At 43.7% G+C, this 11,337-nt stretch overlaps 1 protein-coding gene across 1 annotated transcript; it reads left to right on the forward strand.

The window, feature by feature from the left end:
* Positions 1–4,179: 4,179 nt before the first annotated feature.
* Positions 4,180–7,991, forward strand: wdr54 (WD repeat domain 54; the record flags this gene model as incomplete). The annotated part of the gene is made up of 9 exons (XM_083644927.1): positions 4,180–4,404; positions 5,164–5,226; positions 5,449–5,515; positions 5,852–5,908; positions 6,052–6,179; positions 6,323–6,423; positions 6,736–6,898; positions 7,253–7,327; positions 7,562–7,991. 9 exons carry the CDS (start codon positions 4,180–4,182, stop codon positions 7,691–7,693), a joined length of 1,011 nt encoding a protein of 336 aa, XP_083501053.1. The 3' UTR covers positions 7,694–7,991.
* Between the last annotated feature and the right edge of the window lie 3,346 nt (positions 7,992–11,337).

Consider the following 11,337-nt stretch of genomic DNA (forward strand, 5'->3'; position numbering starts at 1 on the left):
CTTATTTTACAACACTGCCACCCAGTGGATATAATCGCCACACCATATGAGGTGAGTGGTCAAAGATGGCAGTTTTTAGTAAGCTACAGCAATTTGATTGCAAACAAGACTAGGTAACGTCAAGCTTTCCCACAGTGTTGCCAACTCTCTTCCAAGGAAAGTAGTCACCCTGCTTACACACACACGCACACGCACGCACACACACACACACACACACACACACACACACACACACACACACACACACACACACACACACACACACAGTCACACACACACACACACACACACACACACACACACACACACACACACACACACACACACACTAGACGATACACACTAGACATAACATAAATAACTATTCCCACTGGATACTATGAACGTGTAACACCATCTGGGCACAATGTATAATTTGGAGATGATAACCATTTCATGATATATCCTTTCCGCGGAGTGAGGTAAGCAGGAAAATATGTCTGTACAAACATCTTAGTGAGGAGGTCAAGAGTAGGCCTATAGCACGGTGGGAGAGCACGGCACAGTTACCTCCAGTACATCACTCCAAGCAAACCCAATAAATATGCATGTATGGACAGTATTGAAAAAACCAAGCTCAAATAAATAGCAATGTATTTTATTTATTTATTTCATAGATGTACAGTGTAACTCAGGCTTGCATTTCAAATGCATGGACAAAAAAATGAACAGAGAATGAAAATCATGTACTGTTTCGTATCAAATATTCTCCTTCAAAAGGAATAATAAAACATGTATGATCTTCTTTCACATCTTACAATGTACACCATCTCATGTAGCCTTGTTGTACAAGCATCTTCAGTTCAGTTCATTCAAACTAACCTAAACTAAACTTGTACCACTGTTCCTTCAGAAGTTGTAGTTGTCATAGACTGTGCTACATAGTTGATTGCTCTATTGCTGACAAAAATGTGTTATTGTAAGTCGCTTTGGATAAAAGTGTCTGCCAAATGACGTAATGTAAAATGTAATGTAATGTACTCTTAAATACAGTGGTAGAGTGTGTACGTATGGCAGTATAATAGTCGGTGGTCAGAGTTCTAGTGGGCTGACCTGAGGTGGTCGACCTGCAGTAAGCTGTTCCACAGAGAAGAGCGGCACAGCTGGATCGCTCCGCATTGGCCTCAGCTTGGTAGACCGGGCCAGAGGCTTCACTTTGAGTGGGTTAAGTTGGACAACCTGGGGATCCACAAGAGAAACACCCTGGACCAAATCCACTGTGTCTAGCTTCAGACTTCCAGAGAAAGGTAGAATCCCTTCCCTTTTATGCCCAGTAGAACTAGACTTCTTCTTGAGGGACAGCCAGACATCAGCCCCATTTCTCCCTTGAAGCTTGGCTGGCTGATCCACGTAGCTGGTTAATGGCTTCAGTGAGCTTCCCGTCGCATTGGTTTGCTGTTTGTCCAGTCTCCGCTTTGGTATGGACAGTCTACTTGGTCTCATGGGGTGGGTGTTGGTTTCCAAGATCTCATACTGTGGTGAGACACAGTGCCGAGGCAGGCAGGCAGGATCCAGCTTGGGTATGTGTCGGTAGTCCTTATGCTGATATAATGGTTCAAACCTGTGAGTACAAATAGAACGTACGCTATTTTCACCTTCTTTCTCCTTGTCCTTGTTTTCTGCTGAATTGGACAGCGACCACAATAATTTGTCTGCCACATTGTTTGGAGGTGAGCAAATCTGCCTTCTTTTCTTTCGATCACTTTTGGGTGGGGGGAGAGGGGTTAGGACCCTGTGGCTCCTGTAATCTTCAGGCTTGCGGGGATTTATGTCCTTTTCAGATTGTTTTGTGGAGCTGCTTGTTTGGGCCATCCCAAGGCACTGCTGGTTGGATCTTGGCTCTGTTCGTCCAGCTAGTTGGCCAGCTGCAGCCCCCTGTAAAAAACAAGAGAGTTGAAGGCTATTCTATGTGGCTGCTATCATGCCACCTTGAGACTACAGTTTTGATATACAGTATATATATATATATATATATATATATATGTATGTATGTAAATCAACTCATTACTATGGTGTTTTAATAATGTGTTGCTGAAAATAGTCCCCATATTTCATGCTAATATTTACATTCTAAAAGCAATATTTTGTACATTGATTCATCCTCTGCCTCTTTTTTGCAAGGAAGAATTTTACCTCCCAAGCAGGACTGATTATTATACGTAATTGGAGCAGAAAGAAGATCAAAGGTTTAGAATGTAAGTGTAAAATCACTTGTGCTTTCCTTCTAGTACAAGCCAATACTTGTAGTTCAGTTTGTGCATTTCTGCATGTTGTAGTAGTAGAGACATAACCTGTTGAGTGGGGTGAGATGGAGGATGTGTAGTGTTTATAACAGGTACACATCCTTGAGCCCAGGAGTCTGCAGTTGCTGGCAGAGGCTCGGAGTCTTCTGTTCTGGAGGCCTCCTCTGGTCCTTCTCCTTCATCTCGGTGGAGTAATTGCCACTCCAGAACCTGAACCAGGCAGTCCTTGGCCCAGGATATGGAGAAGGGTACCAGCTAGAGCAGAGAGATGGGCAACAACTGGGATGTCATATTATGTCATCTGTGGTAGAACTTAAACTCCCCTCAACTGAAAATGAAGAGTGTGTTTCCCTTCTCTGTTTCACCTGTCTCTGAATGTATGCCTTGAAACATCCCTCCATGACCTGGCTCAGCAGCTCCACCATGACCTCTCCCACTGTCTCTTCTGCATCTTCCTGCCTCAGCATGTCCATCCACTGGGCCTGCGTGAGGCGGCCACGGATCATCTCCTCCACATCCAGGTCCTGAGGTTGAGGAGTGACTGCCTGGGCAGATGGCCTGCGTCCACCCTTGTTGTCAGCACGGGACTTGGCTGCAGAGCGGGACATCTTGGTTCAGAGGCTGGTGGTGAAATATAAAACAAAAAATGGAAGAAGAAACATTACAGAAATGGAACAGTCATCAGAATGTTTGACATGTTGACATGGCACACATGGACGGTGGTTGCGTAGCTGAGTGAGAAAGTTATAATTTTTCAATGGGCGATTTTCTATATAAAAATAGCACAATTGAATATGACAGGAGGAATTCAATTTCCATAGGACTATTAGAGTTCACACGCAAAACCAGCAGCAGACAAATCTTATTTAGCTAAAGTCCAAACAAAAATACACTGCTAAAGTGATGAAATATTCACAATACGGCAACAAATCTTCCGTTTATGGCTTACCTTTTACGAATAAGACCTGAGTGAGAATGTTTATCACATCGCTCTCCCTTTTCTGTATTCCTCTGTCTGTAGAGGGGTTGCTAAGCAACTGAATACGCAAACGTTTAGGGCACGCAAGAATCCGTGACGTAGCACGCAGAGGTTAGCTGTTTCTATGGCTGCGGAGGACGCGGAGGTAGCTAACGCTAATCTACTTGCTAATAATATCTGGAAATGAGTTACTTCCTTAGCTAACAATAATGTTGTCTGTCATGATTGGACATGATAACGGCAATACAATTAGTGCATAGATACAATGTGCCAAACAACAATGGCTGTCGTTATCTTTCCTTTAGGCAGCGTTATCTTTAAGCTAACGGTTAGCTTATGCTATTGTACGGGATGTGCTTGCCACCAGTTGCTGCCAAATAGATGGACCCATTTCACACCAACTGTTTTCACGTCAGGTGGTACAGCAGGAAGGAAAGCACTTGTAACAATACCATTAATTATGGTTCCATTCCATAGGTGTTCCAGTGCCAGGGCCCCCATTACTGTTATTCGTTTAGACTAGCCCTTTCAGTTCGCAACTGAAAAGGACTATGGTCACACCTCCTGCTTTACCACCTCAAAACGGGCACTGGGAAAAGGGCATGATTTCACAGCAACCTTTTTGAGGTGGGAAAGCAGGAAGTAAAGCAGATGTAACCAACACCATTAATTATGGTTCCAGTGCCAGGGTCCTCATTAATGTTATTGATTACACCTGCTTTCCTTCCAGTTTACCTCAAAACGGTTGCTGTGAAACGGGCCAATAGTTAGGTCTTGAATTGTGTTTTCAGTGAAAATGCTAACAGAACGACATTGCATGGCACTGATTGCTGTCTGTCCCACTGTCTTTCCACTCCAGACTGACATCAGGTCACCCTTCCCATTTTCAACAGTAAACTGAAGTTAGAGGATCACACGATGTATCACAAAGAAAAGAGCATCCAGATGAAAAACAGTGCGTCGGCCCTGTACAACAACCTGGCTGTGCTGCGCATCGCCCCGCGCAGCCTCACCTACTTCACGGTGGTCCATGCTAATGTGGTCAATATGGTCAGCGCGTCCTGGGACGGCCTCAACTACTCCCACCGACAGCTGCAGTCCAAGGAGCCCAACGTCGCCACTAGCAACTTACTCATCACGCAGGTCACACCACAGTGAACTTCATCGTATTTGTGATGTATTTGCTGTATGTAGGAGATGAGAGATGATGTAGGAGAGCAGATGAAACCATGAGCAGATGGAACAAGAGCACTAGAGCTGTAGCTCCCAAGTGTGGCCCACCAAGGGACCTGGGGGGTTGCTACAAATTACCCACTAGAGCACACAATCACTGGCCATTTAGTCAGGCCCCACTCACAGAGTTGGCATGCAGCCTCTCCTCTCTCTCCCCAGAGGACTTTCATAGTCCACTTCCCAGGCTGATTTCAACTCCGCTCAGGTGCGTTCCATCAGTAGCTAACAAATGGAACTCTCCGTGGTGCTGAACCTGCGTTCATTCCTCTTGGCCACTAATTAGCCATTTTTGCCCTGATATGACCTAATTATATGACCTAATTCAAAAATCCGGCCCTGTCATCGTCTGCTCGGCACCCCTGCCAATGGTGTCCAAGGAAAATTAAACAGAGACACAGAGATAAATAGATAGATAGATAGATAGATAGATAGATAGATAGATAGATAGATAGATAGATAGATACATACATACATACATACATACATACATACATACATACATACATACATACGGTACATACATACATACCGTACATAAATTTCGAAAAAGTTTGGGAACTAGAATTTTCAACAGGTTATTCTCTGATAGGAAAGGTGATTTCTTGGTTGTCTTATTATTTTAGTGGCTAATGTTCTGACATCTGACAAGCTTTTGGTTTCTTCTAACAGGCAGCCTGGTGTGTTCTGCCCTCTCGTGATCTCCTGGTGCTGACCTCTCAGAAGGGCATCCAGGTGTGTGTGTGTGTGTGTGTGTGTGTGTGTGTGTGTGTGTGTGTGTGTGTGTGTGTGTGTGTGTGTGTGTGTGTGTGTGTGTGTGTGTGTGTGTGTGTGTGTGTGTGTGTGTGTGTGTGTGTGTGTGTGTGTGCGTGCGTGCGTGCGTGCGTGCGTGCGTGTGTGTGCGCACATGCGTGCATGCACTCAACCTATTTTCTTAATGTAACACTCTTCTTTCAGATGTATGAGTCTGACGGCTCCATGATGGTGTACTGGCATGCACTGGATACCCCAGAAACCCCTACAGGTAACTTGTCAAACCCTGACATAAATCTGTCCCATATAAACTGGAGATTTGCCGCATGACTTGTCTCATTAATATAACTGAAAGCATTGGAATGTAAAAAAAAATCTTTGCGTTGCTGCTTCATCAGGTTCACTCACAAATCCTATTATCTATGCATGCATGTGTTCACTATTGCATGCATACATCTGTGTGCAGTCAGTTGCATTTATGTGTGAGAGAAATGTATTGATGTGATTTCCCACATTTGGCCATCATGCCTAACAGTGGCTGTTGTTGGTGTTTGTGTACAGTTTGATACACATATACTGTACTGACAGAGTCTATGTGTGTCCCCAGCTCAGGCTGTGTTTGCCCGAGGGATAGCAGCAGTGCCAGACAAATATATATGTGTGGGTGAGTATTGTTTGACACAGTATGTGCAATTTGACAACTTGGATCAATACGTTTACAAAGACACAATACAAATGCATAGTATTATTTGTGTGTGTGTGTGTGTGTGTGTGTGTGTCTCTCTCTCTCTCTCCCCCTCTCTCTAGGTGTGTCATCTGGTGCGATATTGGTGTTTGACATTCCCAGTAAAGGCAGTAATATCACCCTGTCTGAGGTCCTGGAGGAGCACAAAGAGGCCATCACTGACATGGCCTCAGAATGCTCTGGAAGCCAGGTATTATTGTGTGCGTGTGCGCGTGTGCGTGTGTGTGTGTGCGTGCGTGTGTGCATGCGTGCGACATGTACAGTCGTTTCTGATGGATAAGACAGGGTGTGTGTGTGTGCTACATGTCACTCTCCTTCTCTCCCTGACCTCAGGAGTGCATGGCTGACCTGGTCAGTGCAGGTGATGATGGCAACCTGTGTGTGTGGAAATCTGGGGAGGAATTTCAGCTGCTCAACAAGATCCCTGGCTTTGAGTAAGAAGTCTGTTTCAGTGTATCACTGTGGAGTCATTTTTGGACTACACTTTAATATTGAACTATGTAAGTGCTTAATCGTTTCAAACCGCGTTATAATAAAATTATTTTCTTACACATCTGTGTCTCCTATCTACTCCTCCATGCTCCTCTCTTCTGTCCTCCTCTTCCCTACTCGTTTGTTTCTTCTACATTTCCCCTCCGCACTTGAATCCACTGTCCATTCTCGTCCTTCTGCTCTCCTTCATCCTCTTGTGACAACGATCTGCCGTTCCCCTCGCCCCTCGCCCCCCCCCCCCCCCCCCCCCTCAGTATGAGCTGTTCTTCTGTCAAGTTGTGGAAAGGCACGGTTGTGGCCGGTTACGGCACGGGCCAGATCCGTCTCTATGAGGCTGTGACGGGGATCCTGCACGCCGAGGTCAGCGCCCACGCTCGCTGGATCTACTCTCTGGACATTGCTCCTTTTTCTGGACTGGTGAGCTGCACAGACATAAACATGTTCTTCTTTATTCACCATGTACTGTCTTTAAAAAAAAATCACATTTGCCATGTGCAGTGTGAAGCTCAGCTGATAATGATAATGAAATTATAATTTTCCAAGACAAAGATGATGAGATGCTGTGTAGTTGAAATATTCTATTCTATTCAATTCAATTCAATTCAATTAAATTCTATTCTATTCTATTCTATTCTATTCTACTCTACTCTATTCTATTCTATTCTATTCTATTCTATTCTATGTATTTTGCATGAAAGCAAGTTCAGGTAACTCTATACAACACTCTCATATCAGTCTATTTTTGTGTGATCTTGTCCTTGTGTTCTTTAGCTTCTATCTGCTGCTGAGGACTCTCTCGTGAGAGTGTGGCATCTAACCATGACCCCAGAGACCAACAGTGTGGAGGTAACCAATTCACTTCTAACACAATGCAAACTCTGAAAAGAAAGAATGTATTCAACACTGGTTTCCCTAGCAAGAAGGTCCATAGCCAAAGCATAAACCTGGTTGTCCTCCAGTAGGTTTGATATGTCATATTAGGGTTAAATTTGCCTTAAATACCCTCTTTAAGTGCTTCAAAGTCATTCTTCTCTAGCTCCAAAAGAGACCATGACTGTGTGTTGTCTCACTTCTTCCTAGATTGCCCATATGTACAATGAGTGTGTGACAGACACTCAGCTCTGCGGGGCCAAGTTCTGCGATGGCGATGGTTATGCCTTTGCAGTGACGGGCTACGACCTGAGCGAGATCATCCGCTACACACAGACGTAGGACATTGCCTTCAGTGAGGCGGATGAGTGAATGTTGTGTTTCTGCTAAAATAATCTGACCCTGAGAGACCATTAGAGTGCAGATTGGGCAGGTTAAGGTCCCCCTCGGATTATACAAAGACAGCATAGCGTCTTTAGGAGAAGTGCTATTTCATGGCATTTCTATGACTGCATCTACAAAGGCTAGAAGCAGATGAGGTTTCTCTCTTTTGTTGGTCATTAGCACAGGCTGATGAAAAACAGTTTAGAAACAGTATAGTTTATTAATTAAATTAGATTTTGTTCTGTATCTCGATTATGTTGTCACAATGTTGCTGCAATTAAGATGGCAAATGTGTGGCATGAATACTCATCTGTCTATTTAGAGCTCTGTGCTTTGGACAAAATCATTTTGTCGTTGACAGATTGCTTAATGTGAGAGATGGGCATGCTAATAGTGGGTCAGTGGCAGACAATTACACTTAGTGTTGAAGAGAGTATAATATGGACACTTATTGTTTATAACAGAATGTGTCTCTTCATTCTAAATATAAATGTTTACACATAGTGAATGTCAATCAAAAATTAATAAAACATTCCATTATTCATACTACATCAGATATTGTGTTGCAACTATCAAACAACTGTACAAATAAACATTTATTTATTAAGAAGTCCGTTCTGTCTGCTTTTGAATTCTGCATTTCACAGATGCACCACTAGATGGGGCCCTGGGTTAATTATTTTGAGGAGGGCTCCAATATGGTCTGCCTGCTGGAGGGCAAATGCAAGTGAGATGCAAACACAAGTTCACTAGAGGGCAGGATGGGGAAGGACTGAGGACATTCTATTCCAGATGCTCCACATTATGATTGGACGATGGGCAAAATCTGGGACACAGGCCACTCATGTCAGCCAGTAAACATGGGCATAATGAATTCAGAGAATGTGATGAACCATCTGTTTTCATTGTATTATTACGGTATGTCGGTTATTACATGACCTCACATGCACTCCCTTCCTGCCCACAGTCTAACATGACTCAATGCATGATTACAATTTCTGTTGTTATTTATTCCAAGACATGAACATTTGGCAGCGATGAACCAAGGAAAGAGCATGACATTCTGGTTATCCTGTGACTTGTTGTCAGCGTTCCAAATGTAAATGCCTCTTAACTATTATAAAAACAAGCTAAGCCATCATAGAAACGATGTCTTAGCTTGTTTTTATAATAGGTAACAGGCATTTACATTTGGAACGCTGACAACAAGTCACAGGATAACCAGAATGTCATGCTCTTTGCTTGGAACTGACCTGAAGAACTTGAAAGGCCTTTACCGAAAACAAACAACCAACTCAGCTCTACCATGAACCTATCCTTTAGGGTTAAATCAACTTTTTTTGTGATTTTTATTGTACTGAGAGCATTTGAATGAGTACTAAAAACGCCTTTTGCTGAAACCAGATTTTGCCAACTCAGCTCTCCTCAGCTCTTTGGCAACTCGGGCCTTGTTCTGCAACGGTCACATGAGTTTTTCAGTTCACCCCAGGCAACCAGGTGTCATACAACAAACCCAAGCACCTTATCACCACGAGATAAGAAGAATCAGGTCAGTGAGGGCTCAGTGTATTGGATCTGATCAGATTCTTTTCTGCTTTGTAGTCAACACTGGTCACATAACATCAGCTGACAAAGTTGTTATGAACCCACACATTACAACTAGGTTATGTAACATAACTTAACAAGTGACAATGACGCCACATGTTAATGCTGATGACCCGGTCAAATAACAAGCATAAACATACATTCACGAAGACAGACAGACACACACACACACACACACACACACACACACACACACACACACACACATGCATTCATATGGAATCAATAGTTGTGGCTATCCCTGCACAGCTGCCTGTGCAGGCTAACACTGGATGGAGAGGGACAGCTAAGCTGTCAATATCAGGTCCCAATCACACAAACACAGATTATATAACAGTTACTAACTGGAACAGTAGGGAGATGGAAATGTTGACAAAATGTGATGAATGAAGTGAACAAAAGACAGATCAAAGGAGGTATAGAGTGGAGTAAAGAGCGGGCTGACAGTAGACATTGGGAATGTGACATCACTTTTCTTTGGCGGAAAAAGGGGAGGAGGACAAGTTATTTCTTCCTTGTTGTATCAGTCAATAGTGCTGAGCGATGTTCCAGTCCTGGACACACACAGCCCAGGGCCACTCACACTGTGCACTGCTGCAATACTGGTCAATAGTCGGCTCTTAGGTGTTAGGCACAGCTGAGCACACAATGTTGGAGAGATCAGCCCTCAATCTGTTTCAAACTGTTTCTAGTTATGCAGTTGTGGATAGGAATAGGTGGACTGTGTGTGTACGTGTGTGTGTGTGTGTGTGTGTCTGTGTGTGTGTGTCTGTGTCTGTGTCTGTGTGTCTGTGCGTGCGTACGTGAATGCGTGTGCAAAGTAATAATGGGTATTCATTTAGTGCAGCATTGCCCTATTCGCACTTCCCAGTAGACATTCTGACATCTTTTATTAATAAGAGTGACACGACAAAAATAGAGTCTGAATGAAAGCTCCCCAATGCTCCGATGTGTCACTTTAATAAAATCAGTGAGAGAAAAACATTGACCACAGTACAAAGAAGATGTATTCCCTGTTAGAGCCATCGTCATGGAATGATTTAGGCAACAACCTTTCATAAGTCTTAAACAACACCGTTCAACTGCTCAGATTAAGGCACGTCTCAATGTCTTACCCTCCTATCAATCAAAGCAGATAACCAACACAACAAGTTTGTTCAGTGTACAGTTCATAAGTATCGACCAAGCCCGGTGTGACAAAAACTCACTCTCAACAATGCCACAATACAGGATCAACAATCAAGGTGTCAACAATCGATGTTTTTGGGCGTACAGTGCATTGATATGTGTGTCTGTGTGTTTCTCCATTGTTCAGTTGGAGCAAGTGCAATTGATGCTGTGCCCATGCAGCCCTGTGGCAGCTGCCTGGGCCTAGCTGTGCCCCTAAGCCTGCTGGGATAGAGCCTGGCCTGGGGGGGATGAAGAGCCTAAAGCTCCTCCAGCCTGACAGGCAGACCTGCGACCAGGAAGCCGGTGGCTCCCCAAGACGTGCTGTATAAATAGATTTCGCATTTTGAACCACACTGAAATGATGCAGGGGTGGGGGCGAGGTGCGAGGATGGGGGCTGGGGTGGGGTGGGGGGTGGCTGGAGCATAAAATTGACAGTGTCTGATTGACAGACGTGCAGATAGACAGATATGGTGTGAGGGCAGACTAGATAAACTTGATTAAACTTTGATTTTATTAATTTAAGCAACAAAAAACTTTATTAATCTCTAAGGGGGAAATTGGGTTGGTCAGAAAAAACAGATCCCACAGCAGACATAACATACAGAAGACAGATCACACCGTGCATAAAAAAATAAATATTGCTCAGGAACGAGCCAGAGCCGATACAACAGGAAAAGATAGTAAAACAAACAAACAAACAAACAATAAACATTGTGAAACCAATACAATTCAATTCCAATAGCCTACACACAACAAGATAGGCTTTTACAGTACAGCCAGTACAGCATTGCACTTCCTGGAAGTAATGTACACTTAAATCTGGGCC

This window comes from Poromitra crassiceps (assembly GCF_964638095.1).
Source record: "Poromitra crassiceps genome assembly, chromosome: 10".
Lineage (NCBI taxonomy): Eukaryota > Metazoa > Chordata > Actinopteri > Beryciformes > Melamphaidae > Poromitra > Poromitra crassiceps.